This window comes from Cyprinus carpio, chromosome B9 (genome assembly GCF_018340385.1).
Source record: "Cyprinus carpio isolate SPL01 chromosome B9, ASM1834038v1, whole genome shotgun sequence".
Classification (NCBI taxonomy): Eukaryota; Metazoa; Chordata; class Actinopteri; order Cypriniformes; family Cyprinidae; genus Cyprinus; species Cyprinus carpio.
The window spans coordinates 24,010,769-24,033,937 of NC_056605.1; the positions used below are offsets into that span (position 1 = coordinate 24,010,769).

The 23,169-nt window shown below is 36.0% G+C and overlaps 2 protein-coding genes across 4 annotated transcripts; both read left to right on the forward strand.

Moving 5' to 3' along the window:
- Positions 1 to 1,877: 1,877 nt before the first annotated feature.
- On the forward strand, positions 1,878 to 6,237 carry LOC109112159. The gene is made up of 2 exons (XM_042730533.1): positions 1,878 to 2,229; positions 5,221 to 6,237. Exons 1-2 carry the CDS (start codon positions 1,959 to 1,961, stop codon positions 5,925 to 5,927), a joined length of 978 nt encoding a protein of 325 aa, XP_042586467.1. The 5' UTR covers positions 1,878 to 1,958; the 3' UTR covers positions 5,928 to 6,237.
- Positions 6,238 to 7,275: 1,038 nt separating this feature from the next.
- On the forward strand, positions 7,276 to 21,860 carry LOC109111479 (KAT8 regulatory NSL complex subunit 1-like protein). Of its 3 annotated transcripts, none has more exons than XM_019124421.2 (16): positions 7,276 to 7,471; positions 7,711 to 8,725; positions 10,640 to 10,781; positions 11,726 to 11,899; positions 12,030 to 12,154; positions 12,683 to 12,884; positions 14,203 to 14,338; positions 14,904 to 15,041; positions 17,859 to 18,005; positions 18,082 to 18,203; positions 18,357 to 18,478; positions 20,045 to 20,108; positions 20,233 to 20,339; positions 20,425 to 20,566; positions 20,648 to 20,809; positions 21,378 to 21,860. In XM_019124421.2, exons 2-15 carry the CDS (start codon positions 7,818 to 7,820, stop codon positions 20,735 to 20,737), a joined length of 2,619 nt encoding a protein of 872 aa, XP_018979966.1. In that variant the 5' UTR covers positions 7,276 to 7,471; positions 7,711 to 7,817; the 3' UTR covers positions 20,738 to 20,809; positions 21,378 to 21,860. The 3 variants fall into 3 exon arrangements, with proteins under 3 accessions (XP_018979966.1, XP_018979965.1, XP_042587644.1); XM_019124420.2 differs by having other exon boundaries at positions 20,648 to 20,739; XM_042731710.1 differs by having other exon boundaries at positions 7,794 to 8,725; positions 20,648 to 20,739.
- The last annotated feature ends 1,309 nt before the right edge of the window (positions 21,861 to 23,169 follow it).

Here is a 23,169-nt window from a genome sequence, read left to right on the forward strand (position 1 = left end):
TTACTGGATTGTCTCAGATTTTGTATATAAAACAAAATTAAATGTAATAAAAAAAATGCAGTTTTCTCGTAAATTCCGTTTATTCCTATGCATGTCAAAATGACCCGCGAGGGACACTTTTGTTATTTTTTTTTTATTGCACCCATTTAAACTCCTTGAATCCACTTTTTGTGTGTGTGTGTGTTCCACAAGTGGGACAAAAGTAAAGAAATCTTGGACTGGCACAATCAACACACAATTTTTAGAATTTTTTGGAAAATCATTTTCGGGTCAAAATGACCCTTACCAAAAAGTAGTATAGTTTATTTTATTAAGTATACTTAAGTAAAGTTCAAGTATATTTAGACTATTTGTAAGTATAAGTCAAGTATACTTAAATGTCATTTTAAGTATATTTCGGAGGAGTACATAAAGCCCATTTCTGAGAAGTACATACAAAGTAAACTAAAAGCATACTTTCCTATTTTTAGTTTAAAAGAAGTATACTAATAGCACACTTGAATAAACTTCTTTTTCGTAAGGGGACCTGAGGGACGGATGAGGGTTAAGGAACAAACTTAAGTTAAATAGTTTATCTCTAATAGTTTTTACTTCTGTAGAAATTACAAAATGGACTGCAAAAAATATCTATACTACAAAACACACTACAAAAAGGCGCTTCAATGCCATTTGTGCCAAATGCCACTGGTTCTTGCACGAGTGTGTCTAATGGTGCCAAATTTGATTTGAGAGCACAGCAGGAGCAGTGGAGCACACTTGACTTTGAATATAGTGCACTAGTCATACAATAACTTTTATGATGCCTCATTTTTACATTTGGCCAGTGTATTCTATTAAAATCAATTGTCCATGGAAGAAAGGAAGTCATATGTTTTGGAAGGACATGAGGGTAAGTAGGCTAAATGAGACGGTGACAGTAAATAACAATTTTGAAACAATTTGTGTACCAGTGTCCTTTGTCATGTGGTGCCCTCTGGTTTTAGAAATGCAAAAAAAAAGCAGATGGATGGAAGTCATGGTCCTTGGACCAGAGTAAATGCATTTATAATCACGAAGCATTAACATCAAATTGACCACAGTAAGGAAATGGTTCAGACAGAAACTAATTTCCATTTCAAAAAAAAGTTTCAACAGTTTTTTTTTGCATTGAAATGCACAGAAGAACTGAACTTGATACTTTTTTATGTTTTCCCTCTTGTATAGCTTAATCCAAATGTCATGTTTCATTACTCAGATTTTACATAGCCTAGTTTTTGCAGGTGTCATTATCCCCCATTCTAAATGTATTTAAATTAGGGGGTGGAGCCTTCACACCACCTTTGTACATATAAGAAATATCTTCCTCTTGGTGGCCAGTGGAAAAAATGTTTTTGTTTATTGTTAACATGGACATGGTGGCATTTGCCATAGTAAATGTGCCTGTTTCTATTGCCACTATTCTGATGAATATGTTTTTCGCCTACTGTATGATTTTTTTTCAGAAAAAAACAGTCAACAGCATAAAACCGCTGCTTAATGTTTTACTGTGGTCACTTATCGGATGCAATCTTGTTCTTAACATTTTAAACCTTTTATTGTTTTTTTTCGACTTTGTTTATCAAGATCCATGGATGTACATTCTTTTAGCGGCCGGACTTCTCTTTGCTATGTGGACTGGTTTTACTGCCTTCCTTGCTCTGAATGTGTGTTACTACTTCCAAATTGTTCCTGTACGGCGGCCTTTTTTGATCTGGATGAAGAAGCACATCAGACTCTTTGTGTACTTGGCATTATTTGTTGACAGACTCTTCTTTCTGACTGAATTCCTTGTACGCGTTATCTGGGAAGTTTCTGCAATGAACTTGAATTCAACAATTCATGTGAACATCACCAGTGAAACCACAGATTTAGAAATCTATATATTAGCACATGTAGACTTTTGGATTAGATGTTGCTATTTTTTGCTTTGTCTGGGCATTATGCTGGCATCAAGCAGTGCGACTGTTGTCTACTTGTGGAAACACATAAAGAGAATGGAGGAGAATGGAAGCTCTTTCTCTGCTCTTCGTAAAAAGCAGCAGATGAAAGTGACAATCTTGGGCATTATACAGGGTGTCCTCTTCTTTTTTGCTTCAGGGTGGCTCATGACAGAAGAGCCCTTTACATATTTTACTGGTTTTATGGATCAGCACGGCCATTTGATTTGCACTGTCATGGCACTGTACTCTCTTGGAACAACCATCCTTTTAGGTGTTGCTCAGGCAAACTTCTGCCTAATGGCTAAAAATATTGGCAGAAAACTACAAACACTGAAATGTCCTCTTCCCTAATCAGTCAGTTTAGGTGATACTGCTTCTGCCAGCACTTTTTTATAGTCTTGATTTAATTCAACTAAATCAATCTAAAAATGTTCTGAAGTGTGGGTGGATGTTAAATGTTTTCATGCACATGAAGTAATTCACTTTTTTTTTTTTTTTTTTGTCTAAAGCCAGAGTAAATACTGAAAATAGCTTGCGGTTGAAATTGTTACTTTTAGATTAGACCTGTTAAAAGGATAGTTCACCCCAAAATGAAAATTCTGTCATTTTACTCACCCTCATGTCATTCTAAACCCTTAAGACCTTCGGAACACAAATTAAGATATTTTTGATAGACTCTTGAGTGCTCTCTGACCCAGACAACAATGATATTACCACGATCAACACACAGAAACGTAGCAAGGACATTGGTAAAATAGACCATGTGACATCAGGGGTTCAACTGTATTACATCATTACGTTGATTATGTTCTGGGGTACTCTCCAAAATGGTGGAAAACAGTAAGTCGGGGAGAATAAATGATCTTATTATTGTTTTCTTTGAGCTCAAAAAGTATTCTCGTAGCTTCATAAAATTACAGTTGAACCCCTGATGTCACACAGACTCTTTTACAGATGTCCACACAACGTTTCTGTGTGTTGATCATGGTAATATCATTGCTGTCTATGCAGGGTCAGAGAGCTCTCAGATTCCATCAAAAATATCTTAATTTGTGTTCCAAAGATGAACAAAGGTCTTACGGGTTTGGAACGACATGAGGGTGAGTAATTAATGACAGAATTTTCATTTTTGGGCAAACTATCCCTTTAATAATATAATTTGCAGAAATTTGCATGGATCATTGTACCCTCAAAGAAATGTGTTGACATTTGCAAACCACAAATTCACTTTGTATGTCAAAGGGTTTAATTATTGATTGACTGATTTTGCTTCAAATCATTTTTTAAATTAAATTTCCATGGCTATTCAGAAATATACTAAACAGACTCTTATGCAAATGAACTGTAAAATTCAGACATTGCTTACTGTTATGTTGAACTTTATTCAGGGTTACTTAAGGTAGCTATTTATTCTGTTTGCTTAATCAATACTTTAGTTTTCATATACTCTCAGTTTTTCTATAGCCTAATGTCATTCTGACATTGCCAGTAGTTATGATATAAAACATATGCAAAAGGCTTTAACATTGAAATGTGCAGTTAAATTAGACAGGAGTATATATATATATATATATATATATATATATATATATATATATATATATATATATATATATATATATATATATATATAGAGAGAGAGAGAGAGAGAGAGAGAGAGAGAGAGAGAGAGAGAGAGATACTGTATATATTATATACTTTTTATGTTAAGTAGTCTACTACAAGTTTTCATATGTAAGAAGAAAATATTTATGTATTTATTTAATTAATGTTTGTTTGTTTTTGTTCTAACTTTAGTATTGTTTCATGTGTTATGTGACTTTTGGCATTCTTTTAGAAATATATGTGCTAAAGTTATTCTCTTAAATGAGATCATTACTTATTGGTGACGTGCCCTTGTTGTTGCAGCTCTTAATTCTGTTGTTCTAGTCCCACCTGGTGGACTGAATGTATATTACAACCAGCAGCTGAAGCGTTCGAACAAGTGCTTTCTTGCGTTTCAAGCCTATACAAGCACTGAGCAAGAAGAAAACAAAACAAACACTGAGAGAAGATCTCAGGAAATCCCTCCATCTTTTTATTTCACATCACAGTCTATTAATCAAAAGCATACCATATGTGTATACTGTATGTAATATGTATAAGTATATTTTTAAAAACTTTGCCACAAATATACCAAATATCTCATGGCATGTCTGGGCTGCTTCATGCCATCTCAGTTTGTTTTAATTACTGCAGTCACAAAAACTAACAGGGTGCTTAAAAACCCATTTCATGCACACTTACACTTTTACTCTCTCTCTCTCTCTCTCTCTCTCTCTCTCTCTCTCTCTCTCTCTCTCTCTCTCAGCTCAATTCAATTCAGTTCAGTATGTGCTTTTTTGGCATGACAATTGTTACAATGTATTGCCAAAGGCAAAGCATAGTGTTTACATTCAATTTAGAATAGACATGTTATATAATTAAATAAAATAGAACAAATCAATTCTATGAATTCTAGAATTCTATGAACAGTTTAAAATTCAGTGTTTGTGTTCGTAGTCACCTCATTGATTTGTTGACTCCCTCTTTTTGTGACTGGCATCAATGTATCTTGCTGCTAGTAAGATACAATCTCCTTTTTCCCCTAATAAATATTGAAGTTGTGTTTTATTGTTTAACATTTTGAAGTCAGGGCAAACTAAGTATTTCAAAATTTGGCTAAAATTTCTTTCTAATTTTTTCATAGTTAGGACAGCTGTTGAAAAAGTGTTGCTCTGTTTCCACTTCTCCATGATTACATTATGGACAGTCGCTTTCTTTGGGCAGCCAGTTCTGTCGATATCTGCCTCTGTCTCTATATTGAGATTATGATTGCTCTCTCTCTCTCTCTCTCTCTCTCTCTCTCTCTCTCTCTCTCTCTTCAGTGGCAGCTTTTTCAGATATAATTTCCCCCATACAAAACATATTTAAATTAGGGACTGAAGCCTTCACACCTTCATTGCTCATATAATAAACTTCTTCCTCTTAGTGGCCAGTGGAAAAATGGTTTCCATCATTGTTAACATGGATATGGAGGCATTTGTCATAGTTAATGTGCTTGTTTCTATTGCCACTATTCTGATAAATTAGTTTTTTGTCTACTGTATGATTTTTTCTCAGAAAGGACCAGTATACAGCGTAAAACCGCCGCTTAATGTTTTACTGTGGTCACTTATTGGATGCAATCTTATTCTTAACATTTTTAATCTTTTATTTTTATTTTTTAACTTTGTTGATCCAGGTCCATGGATGTACATTCTTTTAGTGGCCGGACTTCTCTTTGCTATGTGGACTGGTTTTACTGCCTCCCTTGCTCTGAATGTGTGTTACTACTTCCAAATTGTTCCTGTACGACGGCCTTTTTTGATCTGGATGAAGAAGCACATCAGACTCTTTGTGTACTTGGCATTATTTGTTGACAGACTCTTCTTTCTGACTGAATTCCTTGTACGCGTTTTCTGGGAAGTTTCTGCAATTAACTTGAATTCAACAATTCATGTGAACATCACCAGTGAAACCACAGATTTAGAAATCTATATATTAGCACATGTAGACTTTTGGATTAGATGTTGCTATTTTTTGCTTTGTATGGGCATTATGCTGGCATCAAGCAGTGCGACTGTTGTCTACTTGTGGAAACACATAAAGAGAATGGAGGAGAATGGTAGCTCTTACAATGCTCTTCGTAAAAAGCAGCAGATGAAAGTGACAATCTTGGGCATTATACAGGGTGTCCTCTTCTTTCTTGGTTCAGGGTGGCTCATGACAGAAGATCTCTTATCTTATTTTGCTGTTGTTTTTGATCGGAGAGGCCATTTGATTTGCACTGTCATGGCATTGTACTCTCTCGGGGCAACCATCCTTTTAGGCGTTGGTCAGTCAAAATTCCGCCTAATGGCTAAAAATATTGGCAGAAAACTACAAACCTGGAAATTCCCTTTGTCCTAATCATTCAGTTTATGTTATCTCACTTCTGCCAGCAGATGGATCTATAGGCATGTTGGAAGCGATGTTGGGGCAGCACTCAAACTAAAACAGTCTAAAATGTAGATGTTTTCATGCACATAAAGTCCTTTGTGATCCGGTGACAGTACTGAAAATGGCTTGTGATTGAAATTATGTAACTCAAGATTAAAACTTTCAGTATAAGAACATAATTTGCAGATATTTGAATGGATATGAAACTGTGTTGACATTTGCAAACCACAAACTCATTTTTCCTCTTTATGCAAAATGGTAAATGCAGTAAATACATATATTGAAGACTGAATATTGAATCATGTTTTCATTTTTAAAAATGTATTTATTAATTTTTGCTTCGAATAGTTTTGATTTCTGAATAATCTGTGGTGATTATTCAGAAACATAGTCTACATAATGCAAATGGACTGTAGATATTCAGACATTGCTTACTGTTATGTTGTACTCTATCCAGGGTTACTGTGTGTAATTTATTTATTATTTGTTTGCTTAATCAATACTTCAGAAATTCACATGCTCTCAGTTCTATTAAAGTTTTCATTCTGACATAACCAATAGTTTTACATTATATAAAACATATGCGGAGGGCTTAACATTAAAAAGTGTGATTATATGAAAACTAGAATGATGTAAAAATAAATAAAAATAATGCTTTTTTTAATTGCCTATTGCTACAAGTTATATGTATTCTATCTATAATTAATTTTTTATTATTATTATTTTAATTTATTTAGGCTTTTTTTGTCCTAATCATCAGTTATTGTTCCAGGTGTTATGTGACACGTGGCACGCCTTTATAAATATATATGTATAAGTTACTAAGGTTTTCTCTAAAATGAGATTATTGGTGACGTGCCCGTTTCAGCTCTTAATTCTGTTGTTCTAGTCCCACCTGGTGGACTGAATGTATATTACAACCAGCAGCTGAAGCGTTCGAACAAGTGCTTTCCTGCGTTTCAAGCCTATACAAGCGCTGAGCAAGAAGAAAACAAAACAAACACTGAGAGAAGATCTCAGGAAATCCCTCCATCTTTAGCCACCCTAAAAGAAAAATGTTTGAGATCCAGGGCTGGGACATCACGTGCACTGGAAATATGTGTAAGGATATTTTCACCTGAAGTTAAAAACTTTGCCACAAATATGCCAAATATCTCATGTCTTGGTTGTTTTTATGAGTGCAAAAAACTATATTAACTATTTCAATATAGGTGTTTGTAGCTGCGTCCTATAAAAGTAACCAACAGGGTATATTAACACTCACTCGCGCCGCGCACGCACTCTCTCTCTGTCTCTGTCTCTCTCTCGCGCGCGCGCTCTCGTTGTCTGTTCTCCGGTTGCGGCCGCTCTTCGGTGTAAAAGGAAATCGGACGGGATCAGTCGCTATCTGCTCATAAAACTTACAAAACAGTATTATTGTCACTTGCAGGATTATACCTATGGATCATTTATTGATGATCGTTTATTTCTGGACTCTGCGATTTTTGTTTTGTTGAAATGAGCGGCTGTTAAAGGTGAGATGATGACGTTATTTTTCCAATTCTGCCGTTATTTTCATAACATCACGCTTATCGCTTGAGCGAAAAATACCTGTAGTATTTACCTTTACTAATATTTGAAGTTGTTCACTAGGTTTCTAATATGATTAGACGGGTCATCTTAAATTGTTATTGATAAAGTTAGAGGATATCAAAAACATTATTCATTTTTTCATAGTCATATCTGTTATAATAGCTGGCGTGTCTTTTAACAGATCTGTCACTCGAGTCACCTTTTCAAGTGATGTTATAAGCTCTGGATAGGGATAGGGAATAAGTTCTTCTCTTATCCACAAAGCAAATCAAAACTAATTAAATCCAGATGTCATCCTCGTCTTTGAGTGGAAATATGGACGGCAGCGGTGTTGCACTAGGTTTGGATGTGGATAATAGTTTTGGACAGTTGATTTGGCAGAACCTTCCATCCATGGTCCATCTGGATCTCCTGTCCTCTAAAAGTTCTCCTCAGTTCCCGGAAATGCTGCTATCGCCTTTGTTCCAGGATTCACATTCCAAAGCCTTTCTGCTGTCAAGCCCAGAGCCACTACTCACCCTCCTCTCCTTGAACAGAAACTCACCGGGTACTCCTGCAGGTGCTCCACAAATGTGTTTCATGCCCACACTTGAAGACAAAGGACAAGATTGGGCCGAGCCCAGTCACAACCTCACACAACATGGTGGTTCTTCTAGAGATTGCCAAGCTGACACCAAATCACTTTCCTTAGAGCAAGCACCACATTGCAGCAGGAAGAACAATGCTTTAAACCAAACATTGGTTAGCTCTATGGAGGAACTGAAGGAAGGGCTGATGATTCAGTCATTGTGGCATCTCTCCCAGCATGTTTCGTTGGCAAATCGAGCCAGTCATTTACAACAGAGGGTTTTGGCGATTCTTGGTGGACATGCTTCTAGACACTACAGCCACCAACTGGATGGTTTGAAGAAGAAACTTCTTGAAGCACGCCATTCCCCCAGGTTGACATCAGAGCCTCTTTTTGAGTCTTTTAATGCTGTAGAGATGCAGGAGGTAGAGAAGGCTCTTATAAGAAACCTCCAGTACCCTGAAGCACATGGGCAACCTCTGAGGTCCAGAGATTTGCAGAGTTTAGCACACAGTGGTCAAGTTGTTCTGCATGGAGTGCTGGAGGACCTGGACTCAGATGCCACCGTGAGCAGCTCAGATGAGGAATGGGACCATGAAGACGCCAAAGGAACCTCAGTGGAATCACAGTGAGTTTAATGGGATGTTGAATAGTATTCTTATTAATGTTGACCTTCTAATCAAGACACATGGAAAGAAATAGACTAGACCTTAATGTAAGACATTAACAGAATGCCAAAAATGAAAACTTTAGCATTATTTACTGTGGTTACTCTCATGTCATTCTAAACCCAAGGTTTTTTTTTTTTTTTTTTTTTGGTAGAACACACTAGGGAAAATGTTCATCTTCACAGCTCAGTCCATATTGAAATAAATAACAGCTCATAGGACAAAAAGTACCACAAAAGTGGAAGTCTTTGGAATCCATATGAAATATTGCAGCCAAACCTTAGAATGCATGGTGGTTATAAACAAAACATACAATACTCAGTCTCTAACTTCATAATAAATACAAAAAATGGGTGAGATCTTGAAATAGGTGAACTGAAGGGTAGAATTAATCTTTACCTAGAAGTTGCCAGGCAGTAAAGAACTTTCAATGACAGGCTGGTTGTGAGTCTTTGGCAAGAAGAGAGGGAGTGTAACAACAAGTTTGGGAAACAAACAGCCCAACAGAAGATGGAGGAGAGGAAGCATTTGGTTCTGGCAGTGTTACATGTTTCTTTAGGATCTTTGCTCATGGAAACAGAGGCACTCTGTTCAGTACACAGCTGTTGGAAAATTGTCACCATATTTCTCCCCCATGTTGAAGATTTTTATCTAGTATGTTCATGTGCAGCTGGCTCTTCCTCCGATGCTGTTTCTGTGCAGCCACACTGAAACAGACAGCTGCATGAGTAAATAAACAGAGATCAGGCCGCCCTCACCAGCCTGTAGATCAGAGCTTTCATGTCCCTCTCTGTGATTTGCTCGCTCACTCTGCACTTACACTGTAAGATCACAGCATATGTGCAGATCTAGTCTCAAGATACATCTTTCAGGAAACTCTTAGTAAATGGGAGTGCTTTATTGAAATGCTTTTTAGTAGAATCATTTCAAATCCCCATTCAATGTGACTGTTATTGAAGGACAAGGAATCAAAATAGGTTTAGAGATCTGTAGAAATGTTTCATTCATTCATTCTTTACTAATTCTACATAAGCACAAAGCTAAGGGCTACAAAGGTTTTATGGGGTTATTTATATATTTTATCTTATGTAATGAAAATGCTTTATGGTTTTAGTTTTAGTTAAATATAATAACCTTGACTCAAGTTGCCTCAAAACAACGATTGTCATTAAAAATGAATGACTTCCGATTACTCTGTTGCTGCAAATTGCTGTAAAAGTGAACGCCCTTTAGTAGCAGCCAGCTGTGGTTGTTGGCTCTGCCTCTCCTCAGGCCATGACAAAATAGTTTCAGTGACTTTTCCATATGTCCCAGCAATCTCAATTACCATCTCTCATCAGAGTTTCAAGCTGGTGGCCATTGCTTTGTATTCCCTGGATAAGCTGGATATGAGAACATTGCTGTAAGGTTTTAAATGAGTTATCTGGCTTTAGCCACAGAATTGCTTAAGGGTACTTTTTGTGGACTGAGATTAGGCTCTCAGCCAGTCAAGAGCAGCACGTTTGACGTCAGTACTTTCTTTGCACAGATGTTCATGTTTTGAAGTGGTTAAGTTGTGGTCACTTATTCTGGAAAAAACTCGGGCCCAAAGCTTGCAGAGCTTTAGTGTCTGCTTAGTTGGCTCTGAAATATATGCAATGTAATAAAGAGTTTATGTAGTGATATTATTTGGTCTTGACACCCTTGAGGCATTAAATAAAAAGCAACAAAGCCATCTGTGGTCTCAAATTTTCAATTCTGGAATGATTTGGTTGCTCACTTGTTCTATGACTGCCACTTGTTTTGTTGAAGCAGTGCTATGTACTGTGAATGTAAGTCACTTTGTATAAAATCTTTTCTAACTTTTTCTGTCCCTGTCTCTTGTGGGAGGGTAGTTGTCGTGTCTGTGAGTGGAGATGGCTGAAGGACAGAGCTGAATTCTGCAGTCGCTGGACATGGCTGCAGATGAGACTGTCTGAGCTGGACTCTCAGATTCAGCAGCTTGGAAAACTCAGGCAACAGATTCTTTCTAATAAGGTAAAGAAATTATACAGCATCTATAGATTAGGAGGAAAATTTGGCCATGCTATTAGCACTGTGGGGCAAAATTCCGAATTTAAGAATTGGTCCTCTTTCAATTCATGTGAGAATTTAAATTGAATTGGCAATGTCCAGAGGATGGTGAATTGGAAACTGAAAAAGAAATTAATGAATTGCAGATTAGTAACAGTAACACAACAGATGAATTTCATTAGTCCAAACAGTCCAAATATAAATGTTGTTACAAAACATAAACAATGACATCATAAAGTTTGTCTTACTTTATTCTTGACTAATATGTGGAATAATTTAAAGAAGTAAACATTTTAATTCTTGCATTAAGCACATCAAACTGGCCACCACATTTTTGTTTTAGATAGGTTTATAAAAAATACATATCGTCAACAACATTTTAATTGATTATGAAGTGTTTCTACCACAATTATAAATTAATTTATTAAATAAAATGCACTTCATAAATATTGCACACTTAATGTCCCAGAATGCTCTAATTAAATTAAATATATATTTAAAAAAAATAATTAATTTAAACATTGATTAGTTTGTGTTTTTTATTTTTTTGGCAACTAGCTGAAATAGTACATTTTAGTTTTTTTTAAATATAGTTATATAATTAATTTTAAGTAATGAAAATGTTTTACTAAACATTTTGAAATGTTTGAAAATGTATAATAAAATTGATTATGATGAACCACGTTTACAAAGTTTTTTTTCACAAATTTCAATACATTTTAATTTGCATGAATTATATAATTGCAATTCTGAATCTTTTAGTTATTTCAATTCAGATTAAATTCAAATTGATTCATTAAACTGGAATTTTAAAAGTGTTTTAATTAAGTTCTCAGTGGCATTTTGAGTGTTTTTAGATGCAAACAATTAATTTTTTTTTAAATATGTGTTCCTAACATGTCCTCCAGGGTCATGTGATTTTGGCGGAGTCTCAGCCCCTGACGGACAGGCAGATTCAACACACCTTGTGGACAGAGACTATGGATCTTTCATTTACAGCAGGGAACATGCAAGATTTGCACTCTGATCCAGAGATGGAACCCAGCAGCCCTACAAGCCTTTTGAGGAACATTGAGAGACAGGTGAATCTAAAACCGCAGGCATATAGACAAAAACATAGAAAAGACAAGATAAAAATGACAGATGAAAATGTAACTTGTTCATTTAAGACTGATTAAATCAACCCCACTAAATTCATGTTTGTGTGTTTAGAGTGCCCAGCTGACTCAGATTGTAAACAGCCTGATGCCGTCTTTGTGTGCCTCTCCTTCCTCATCACCTATGTCTAAAGGACCCTGCAGTCGCTGGAGAGGTCAACAGAAAACAGCTTACAGCGGGTGAGAGGCAAACAATCACCTACAAGCTCTTCAACAGGATAAAATGAACCTCAAATATCGCACAGGTCATTCATCAAAAATTTCCAAAAATAGAAATTGGGATTAATTTATGTTATTGAAGCACTGGTTGCTAGCTTTTTAATTGTTCAAAAAAGGATGTAGATTGTTATAAGGATATTTACACTTTTTGTTTTTGACGCAGTATAGATCATTTTATTTAGTCATACGTAAGCTCCAGAGACACCTGAGGGGAAGCAATGTGTCTTGATTTCATTCATGCATTTCATATTCATTGCAACACTGTAGAAGTGCCCTCATTCTGATACATAATTGTGTAAATTTATGTAAATCTTATGTGAATGTCAAGATGAATCATTCAGCCCAGCGGAAAACTGAAAAAGTGAGAAAGACACTTAAGTTAGAAAGAAGGAAGATGAAAGAGTCTGAGTGGAGAAGAGAACCAATGAAACTTGCTCTTTTATTTGTCGTATGATGAGATTTCTGAAGATTTTATCCCTATTTTTGCAGCCAAGTGACACACATGGGTGTCTTTGTTCCCAGTGGACCACAGTGTTTGCACAAGGCCAGGCAGAAGAGGAAGCGAACATGTCACAGACGACAGTACCTCCCTCAGGTGGATGTCAGCTGTGTGTCAGCCCGGACTCGACCCCTTCTGACCTATCACAAGCCTAGACTTTTCGTCATGGATCAATTGTCTCATAGAGAACAGGTTGGCATTTTAAAGGCAAATTCTTCAAGTGTCAACTTTTAATGAGTTGGCATGGCATAGCATACAGGACTGTTCAAAGGTTTGGGCTTGGTATGATTTATGTTTCTGAAAGAAGTCTCTAATGTTTACCAAGGCTACACGTGAGTGTGTTTTCCCAACAGTGAAGCTCAGAAAGAAAAAACTAGCTTTTTTTCTGTCCTTTCCCTTGGAAGCTGCTAACACGCAGTGCTCAGGCCAGCTGGACTTTCATAAATGATGATAATCTTATAATTGCTGTGTCCTCTATGGGCTGCCTGGACCTGTAACTCAGATACTGTATACTTTAATCTGAACCTAGAAGCAGCAGGATGAAGATGCATTTTCCAAATGGAATGCAATTAGAAACAATTGGGGGGGGGGGGCCAACAACAAGATTAATAGTTTAAAGAAACGTTTCAACCAAGATAGAAAAAAAGTCATAATTTATGTAAGATTTTTTTTAAAACTGCACCTCTGCATTTAATTATATGTGATTCAGTGAGCATACTGTGAATGTAGGACTGTTAAGCTTCAAAAATGACAAGAAGATACCATAAAATGGGTTAAGCAATGTAACGGGACGTTAGAAATTTGCCTTGGTTTTGCATATTTGGATTGTTTTTGCTGATGAAGTAAATTTAAGAACCATTGTAAACCAAGTCAAATGTCAATTAAATATTATAGTGATTATTTAATTTAATTTACTGAAAAATAGTGTGGAAAATGTAATCATATTGAATCTTATTAGTCAAAACAGTTGTTTATAGCCTAGTAAAATAAATCAAAAAGGTTTGGAACAACGTGAGGGTGAGTAAATGATGACAGAATGGTAGAGCACAGAACTGGTCCTTTAATAAAGCGGTTATTTGTGTGTGTGCCAGCCCTCTTCACATTGCACCATGACTCACACGATGCTCTGCGTCTGTTTTCCAGCTGGTGCCTGCCTGGTGCACTTCCTTTAACCTTGTTTATGATTCTTAAAGCTGATAGTCTGATTTTGGCTGCCCTGATTTTCCTTTTCATGCATTGCTTATGTCTTAATGGTTCCCCAGAGCACTATGTGTCATAGATTTGGCTTTTATTAACTTGGTTGTTTACATTCACCCCTTTTTATTTGTTTTAATGCTCAGTTGGACAAATCAAAGCTGGATTCTGGATGCAGATCATGCCTTTAGCAGCCGAAAGAGACATTTATTTAATAATTATGCTTTGCAAGATTTGTGTTCTTCCCATTTGCCCATAACTTCTCAAAACCTCCCTGTTTTGGCTACATCCACTACTTCTTTCTCTCTCTCCACAGGTCCTGGAGTCGTCCCGTTCTCTTTGTCCCAATTGTGCATTCTGTGATCCTGCATCTGTGTGCACAGATCCTGCATGTCTCCACAGAAAAGACAGAACAGATGGCAAAGTGCATCCTGTTCTATCACTTTCCTCAGGTAGAGAGAGATGAATGCATTTTGATTAAAATTGGCATTTTCCTCCTCTGTCCACTATGTTGAATGGATATTTTTTCATTGAGCATGTCGCAATGCTTCGTAGATTACCTTCTTCTCATATGTAGGCAGCTCACTAGGTTTTGGAGAAGAGCTTATTTAAGCAGTAGAAAAGTGTTCATATGGATTTTAATGGTTAATACTACAGCAATCCATTAATCACTCATCTATTTCACTGCATTAGGCTGTCATTTCAATTCAGTCAGAATAAATTGTCTCATATCAGACAGTTAATCCATCAGCATGTGTTACTGATTTGTGTAGCAGCAGGAATGTGGAGTAGGTATATCAAATTAGCCTTGGTTGTCATCAGTATGAAACCTCAGCATTGAGTTCATACTTTTATATGACTCAAATGCAACATCCAGACATTTTTTACAATTGACAATGTTTTGACATTTTGACAAGGTATTTATAACCATAGCCTTATATCACTATGGTGAACTTTTGTTTTTCTGTTGTTTGTGTTATATAAGTGAGGTTTGTCTTTGTCTTTTCTATTAATCAGAAACTCCATCATCCTTCCATCTGCAAAATTCTCTCTTTGAGGAAAGTTTGCTTCCGCGATCTCTCCTCCCAGAAACTGAGCGCACCAGTCCCCATCACTCTCTTAGCTCCAGAGACAGAGTCTCCCGGTCTTTATTCCGTAAGTCATCTCATGGCATTTGTGTGTGATGCATGAACACATGTACTGTACTCTATGCAGGTGTGTATGCTTTGTATAAATGTGTGTTCTTGCCAGAGTTCTTCTTTGTCTACTTCTCAGGCAGCATCCTAACTAAAATGGATCTATATAAGTGTCTGATTTGGGAAGTTCTAAATTGGCAGCAACACATTGTGTAAATTGCTTTTAGCATTTTGATATCTAACAATGAGACACTTTAATAAAAACACAGCAGACACAATTATCAGTTATTAGTCTAATTAAAGATTTCATTTTTGAACTACTTCTTTATTATTTAAAAAATAATTGTATTATTTTATTATAGAATTTATTCACTTAGTCAAGATGTAAGCATCTATTTAATTAAATGCTTTTCTCTTTAACTTTCTATTCATCAAAGAATCCAGAAAAAAATACAGTTTCCACAAAAATCATATTATAATTTTTCTTGAGTATCGAATCAGATAATAATAATAATAATAATAATAATAATAATATTAATAATGAGCACCATGTGAGCATATTAAAATGATTTTGGAAGGATCATGTAACATTAAGGACTGGAGTAATGACCTGAAAAATTTTAACGTTTAAACAATTTAAAGTTATTTTAAATTGTAATAATATTTCACAATATTACTGTTTTTGCTGTATTTTTGCAAATAAACGCCTTGGTGAGTATAACTTGAAAAATGAGACTATATTTGATACTTGAAATATTTGATTTCCATGTTGTGACATCACAACCAGTGAGTTTGTCTAAAATCATTTAGGCACCACTGTCCTGAGTATTTTTTAATACACAGTGATGCCCATGTTCAGTGCAGATCTGAGTCATGTTGAAGTCAATAGCTGCTCTAGAGTTTTAATGCAGTGCTGGGTTTTAACACTGCATGTTAGCAGCTCCCAAGGGAAAGGACAGAACAAAAGCTAGGTTATTCTTTTTGAGCTCCACTGTTGGGAAAACACAGCTTATTGAACACAGCACACAGCAGTAAAAGTCCCACTAGTTCAGACATGATCATGTTTTGCATTTTTTACTTAAGCACATTAAAGCTGTTATGTCAGCAATCATTTGTGAGACTGTAGTATGTGTACACTATCGTTCAAAAGTGTGGGGTCCATAATTTTTTTTTAAAGAAGGAAATGAATACTTTCAGCAAGGATGTACTAAATTGATTCAACTTTCTCGTTAAATGTTGTTTTTTGAACTTTCTGTTCATCAACGAATCCTGTTTCCACAAAAATATTAAGCAGCCCAACTATTGTCAACAATAATAATTATGATTTCTGAAGGATCATGTGAAGATTAGAGTAATGGCTGCTTAAAATTCAGCTTTGCATCACAGGAATAAATGAAATTTTAAAACACATTAACAGAGAAAATATTTCTTTTTAAAGAACTTCTTTTTATTACTGTTTTTACTGTTACTTGAGCAAAGAAACACAGCCTTGGTAAACATTAGAGACTTCTTTTAGAAACATAAATCATAGCAACCCCAAACCTTTAAACCGTACTGTTTGCTATGCTATGCCGATTCACTCTTCTCTGCTCTGCTGGTTATTTTCTGACTAGGGGGGCTAATGATCCTGAAACAGCAATGCTATTCTTAACAGAGAGAGACTGTCAGGGCGAGTGAGTGATTGCACTGGAATGGAAGTGTGTACACACCTCATGCTGTTTAGTTGATTTTCTGTCAGCGCTTTGCAGCACCCCTGGAGTAAGTGAACGAACTACAAAAAATAACTACAAAGGCACTGAATGTAAAATGAATGCCAGGAATTTTTTCTTCGCAATCACCTCATGGTCCCTGCATTCCTGTTTTCATTACATCACCTGGATGTGCATGATCTTTTAATGTCAGTTCTTCTGGAGTCCAGTGTGTGGGATGATGTAAGGTGTGTGTAGGTTGCTGGGTGGGTTTATCATAGTCTTGTGATGTGTTGTCTGTGTTTATCACTGGCTCTCTGGAGATCAACACAGACTCACAAATCACAGTAACTCCACAGTAAATCCAGCCTGAAGGCACTGCACACACCTACACACACTCAAACACACACACACACACACACACACTAGTGACCTTTCAGTGGGGTCAAATTATTTATAGCCAAAAATATTGTAGTCTTAAGCGGGATTCATACTTTCACCTGGCTCCGCTTCGCGAGCCTCCGCTGACTGCGCGCGCACCTTCCCAAACAGACGAGGCTTTTATACTTGTTGCGTTCACCATTGTACTATTCTTTGAAATGACAGGGGGCGGCGAGAAGTAATTGTCTTCTAAAACCATCGGGAATCACCGGTGAGAAGTCATTTGACATACAAGTCTTGTGATGAATGAGTTGATGAATTAATAATTTTTTATGTACAAACTTAAAACAATCTTAAACTATTGGCTTTATTTTGCATCAAACACAAGACAACTTTAAGCAAATAGTGTATAATTAGTATCTAAATGAATTCTAATTCTATTTTTATACAGTAAAATAAAATTACTTAAAATAAAAAGCCTTGGACAAACTATGCAAAAAAAAAAAAAATAAAAATAAACAACCAAAAAAAAAAAAAAAAAAAAAAAAAAACCTATGCATGGTTTTCCTTCAAAAAGTTTCACACAAACGCCGGCACAGACGTGCAAATTTACTATTTCTTTTGTTTGATTTTGGGGTAAAATATAACCTAGATGTAAAATATAATTTTTATGCAAAATATAATTTCTTTTTTGGATGTGATCTTATGAATATACCTGTTCTGATAAGTAGGAATATGTCTTTTTGTTTTGAAATGAATGATTGCAGATTGCAGTCATCAGCCAAAAAACGGGAGGCATTTGAAGAGGCACAGAAGGGAGAGCACTCCGATACGATGGGCACACACCCGAGACCACCAGAGTCAAGATTACAGGGAGGGCAAGAGGAGGAAGTGCTGCTCTGAGAGGACAAAGGGTATGGCTGTTTAATACCCCTTGGTGTTTGGATATACACCAAAGATGTTTAAGGTAATAATACTGCTTTGTTCTAGACATCTCCAGTATTAAACCCAAGTCTGATCTGGTCTCCCAGAGTGATGACAGTCAGGTGGAGGAATCTTCAGAGGATGTGACTGTCTCTTACTGTACCCCCACACAACTGAGAAACTCACAGGTCTGCCCTTTGACCAAACATCTTGATAAATACTGTATATTTCAATTTGTGCTAATCCAAACATAGATCAATGTTCCTTTCTTTGAAGGGAATGTTTGTCTTGTTAATATTTTGAGAAAGATAATCATGTACTGTCCTTTTTGTATACTGTAGTTCTCATCACGCAGGAGAAACTCGGAGAGTATTTTCAGCATTGATGACATTGTCGTTCCTATGTCTCTGTTCGCATCAGTGAAAGTGGAAAGACTTCAGTATAAGAACATTTTGACACCCAGGTATTGATTGTTTACACACTCAGGAATGACATCGGAGAGACATCAGTATCTTTTTATATTGCAGGAGAGCTACACTACTGTTCAAAAGTGTGGGTTGGTACTAAGATAGGAGAGCTGATTCCTCTTTATAAATCATGATAAACCCATTACGAACATGCTGTGAAATGCATGGGTCTCAGCTTATATAGATTACTTTTCTTACCATAATTTATCTCCACTGCCTTCAAATGAGTTGTCGTCTTCATCTCTTCTTCTCATCTCTTGTCTTCTTTTTCTTTATCTTTCCACTAAGTCGTTAATTTGTATTTTGCTTTTTTTTCACCTTAAGAAAAAAAATAAAGTTTGGGGTTGGTAAGATTTTTAATGTATTTTAAAAAGAATTCTCCTATGCTTACCAAGGCTACATTTATTTGGTAAAAAAGTACAGTAATATTGTAAAATATTATTACAATTGATTTATTTTCTATTTTAATATATTTTGCGATTTATTTCTGTGATGGCAAAGCTGAAACTTTCAGAAATCATCCTTATATGCTGATTTTTAAGGCAAAAAAACATTTGAAGAGGTCATTTGCAAAAACATGTTTTTTCATTGTGCATCTCAATCTCAATCAAACTGCAGTTCGGCTATTTTGATTAGATTAAAAAATAACAAAAAAACACAGCTAACTAACACAATACATAAAACACAATAAAAACATGCTAACATAATAAAAAACATGATTTATCAGAGTTATCTGTTTTGACAAATAAACTCTTCATTTCTTATTATCGATGTTGTAAATATGCTGCTTAATTTTTTTAAATACTTTTTCAGGATTCTTCGATGAATAGAACATTCAAAAGAAAGCATTTATTTGAAATATAAATATTTTGGACATTATGGCCCCGTTTACGCTAGTGCGTTTTCGTTTTAAAACGCATAACTTTTGCTATGGTTATGCCTATTGTTTACACTACTCCGCCGTTTTTGACCCTTGAAAACGGAGACTTTTGAAAACGCTGCAGACCCCGTTTTAGTTTGAAAACTCCAGGGTTGCATTTCAGTGTAAACGGACCAAAACTGAGACTTTTGAAAACGATGGCGTGGCTGCCCACATTCGCTCTGTAATTTCTTTAAAACAATTTCTGACCTGAAACTTTTGAATGGTAGTGTATCCAAGTGCTAATATAAAGTTAGTTTTACTGTTCAACTCCCTTTATATAGTTAGATTTATCATGAATTTGTTATAATTAATAATCATGTTTTGGTTTAGTAAAAAAAAAAAAAAAAAAAAAAAAAAAGCATTTCATTTGTGAACGATTTAATTCACTTGATTATATAAAACTAGGCTTAATATTCAAACCATTTTTGTATTAAAATGCCAGAGAAAAATAACTATATAATGATGTATATCAGTACTGTGATGTAAGATTTTGCTCCTACCGCCTACCCATAGAGTGCTTGATAGATTGTCAGTGAGTCACATTTAGTAACTTGGCTGACGTATAAAGATGTGGATGAATTCATTTTGATTTTTCCATTTTTTTTCCCTTTCCTGTATTCCATTTTCTTTACTCTGTCAGTTGGCGAAAGGTGGATATTTCGCCTTTATTGAAAAGAGAGGAGGATGAGCAGGAGGAAGGGATGGTTGGTTTGCTTTTTTTTTACAGTCTTGTAGTTCCAATCTCTGTGTAGGCCATAAAAATGGTGAATATCAGCAATTGCAGGGTGTTGGTGTGGAGTGAAGTTGTTGTGGCTTTATCTTTCTCAGCCAGAAGCAATAGGAGATGAAGATTTCTTTCAGAGGCACCAGAATTATGAGCGTGGAGAGAAACTCTGCTGGTCCTGCTGGGATCAGGACGGAAGACACAGGATCAGGTCTGTGTGTATTTTGGTTTATTGTAAAGCTATCTTATTGCACATATATTCTTCAGAACAAATTTTCAGATTTTTCTCCCCACAGGTCATCCAGGAAAAGCTGCTCTTCTGTTTCTGTGAGAGACCATCCTGCTCACTGTCACCCACCTGTACATTCTCCTGTTCCCTTCACCTGCACCTTCAGTACTTCTGAAGATTCATCCGAAGCCAGTGTGGATGAAAACGAGGTCAAACCTTCTTAGTAGTGATTAAATCAAATTAAATCCGTCTTTCTCTCAAGCTTGTATTCACGTTTCTCTCTTATGTAGCCAATGCAACCATGGAGGAGACGTACGTTCCCCCTGACTGATGAAGATGAGGAAACTTTGAGCCGTGATGAAGATAAAAGTGTTCTTTAATTGTACGTCCCTATTTCCTTTCCTTGTGTCTTATATCCTTCCATTTATGAGGAAAGGATGCGAGACTGAGAGGTGAGAAAAGCTCAAAGATAATCATATCTCTTTACCATCCTTATCTTGTTGGAGCTTGATTAATCTGGAAATTTCTAATAGATCTTAATAAAGCTGGACAACTCCCTCTAGTCTATAAAGTGCCATAACTCCCTCTGTTGGACACACTAGGAATAACATGCATATACTACAGTCACTGCCCTGAGTGTAAAATAAAACAAAAAAGGGGTATTTTATTCAGGAGAATGCATTCATTTAAACTGACAAATAAATTCTGATCTTTTGAGCCCAGTTATTTTAAACACTTCCTTGGTGAGCAAGAGAGCATCTTTTAAAAACATTAAAAAGTCATATCCACTCCAAACCTTTACATGACAATGTAAGTAATTTCAGATTGGAATCACATTTAGAATCAGAGTCGGTTTTTGGACTTTTTACAGAAGGATGTGATAAATAAAATGCACAATTACAGTTAAAGTTAGAGAGATGATTCTGAAATGAGATTAGATTGTGTTGAAATGCAGTGGAGAAAAATAAATGTTTTTCTTGCTTGTCATTGGTTTGACTGATTATTATGTGCTGATTACAGACTTCCAGAGCACCAAAGCACAAGATCTGAGGTGGACCAGGAAATGACATCATACTGAGGCAGAATCTCAGCCATCATGGTTGTACTCTGTTGTAAAAATCACTCTTTTAGCCTCTTCCAGCCTCGTTTTTTTTTCTCTTTGGAAAAGATTTTGTCATAAATTATTTTTTACATTTGAAACAGTACATACTGTATCATTCTGTCTTTTCCACAGTATAATTTATTAAATGTCTTAAGCCAGCCCATTAAATGTATCAACTCTAAAACACTGCATTATTTATGCAACCTATTTTATGTTATTTCAATATAAATACAGTGTATTGCTTTGTGTTAACATTTAAAAAAAAAAAAAACAGAACAAATGATTTATGATTTTACTATAAATCTCATCTTTTACTATAATTTATCCAGTACTGTGGGAAAAGCACTGTGTTGGAAAGATGTGTAAATTTACCTCATACTGCATTAAACTGATTTAGACTCCCGCACTTTATCATTGTTATTTGAGATTAAATATTTCAGATTATTTCAGATATTTCATATTTCATATTAAACACAACTCAGTGTCAATGGAGGAATAAAATAAGTAACATCTTAAAAGCTGTCTACCATTCTGGGGGGAAAGTGCAACATATATAAATTGCGATTTATATTAATTGATAGTGAACCCAGATTGTTTCTTTAACAGGCACAAGTACAAGAATGCAATACTTATATCAACCACAGAGGGGCACTAATACGCCGCATCTGCTTCTTAAAATTGCATTTGCAAGAAAACAGCATGTTAGTGGCAAAGTGGAAAAAACAGGAAACTACTTGTAAACACTGTAAACTACTTGATGATTCTTCCCAGTCTGTGTATCAAGCTTGGACAGCTCAAAATCCTATTGCATTGATCCTGAGTGTGTGTGTGCGTGTGTGTGTGTGTGTGTGTACCGGGCTTGTGTGTGAGTGTGTGTGTGTAGTCTTTGATCTCTTTCAGCAGTAAGCTGATTAGGCCATCTCACAAGCAGCCCTCACTCACTGGGGAAAGGCTAATTGGCTATAAGTAGGGGTCAAGGTTACTGCCTGTCCATGAGATAGGGAAGATATTATCTCACTTGCCTCCCTTCGTCTAGCTCAATGACTTTCACCCTGTTACAGCACTTCTTAAAAGTCTGAACACTCCTCACAACATTAGTTTGAAGTCTTTTTAAACTGCATTTTTAAGCATCCTAATCAAGAAGGATCTGATGTGCATAAAAAGTTTATTTCATGACTGTGCTCGCTGCAGTACATTTTGGAATTCACTATGCCACGTAAGATACATATGCCTTAGATTTTGACAAAAGCAAGACATTTTGGAACAGCCTATAATGATGCCTTAAAATGCTGGTAGACAGTTCTCTAGGTTTTGGAGCATTATCAGAAACCTCCCTCTCGCTAGAGCTGTCAGAACTCTGTGTTTTGCTGCAGAGTAAGTGAATAGAGCCGGTGTGTGACGCATTGCCACTGAATTGATCCGCGCTGTTCTGAGAGCTCGATAGGCCTCTCTTTCTCTCCCATTCTTTTGTTGTGAACTCTGAGAATGGATATCATTATTTATAGCTCCAGTGAGAGGCTCCGTGATTTACTTCTACCAGCAGGGGGAGTTTTACAGGGACTTTGGTGCAGTGCGCTGATATGTACTGGAGCAGATTTATCACTTTGTGTGGTGAACTTAAATGAGAACTTGTATTTTTAATGAGAATTTGTAACAAAGTACTCATGGACCCTAACAATGTTGTTAAAACTAAACAAGAACTGCTAAAAT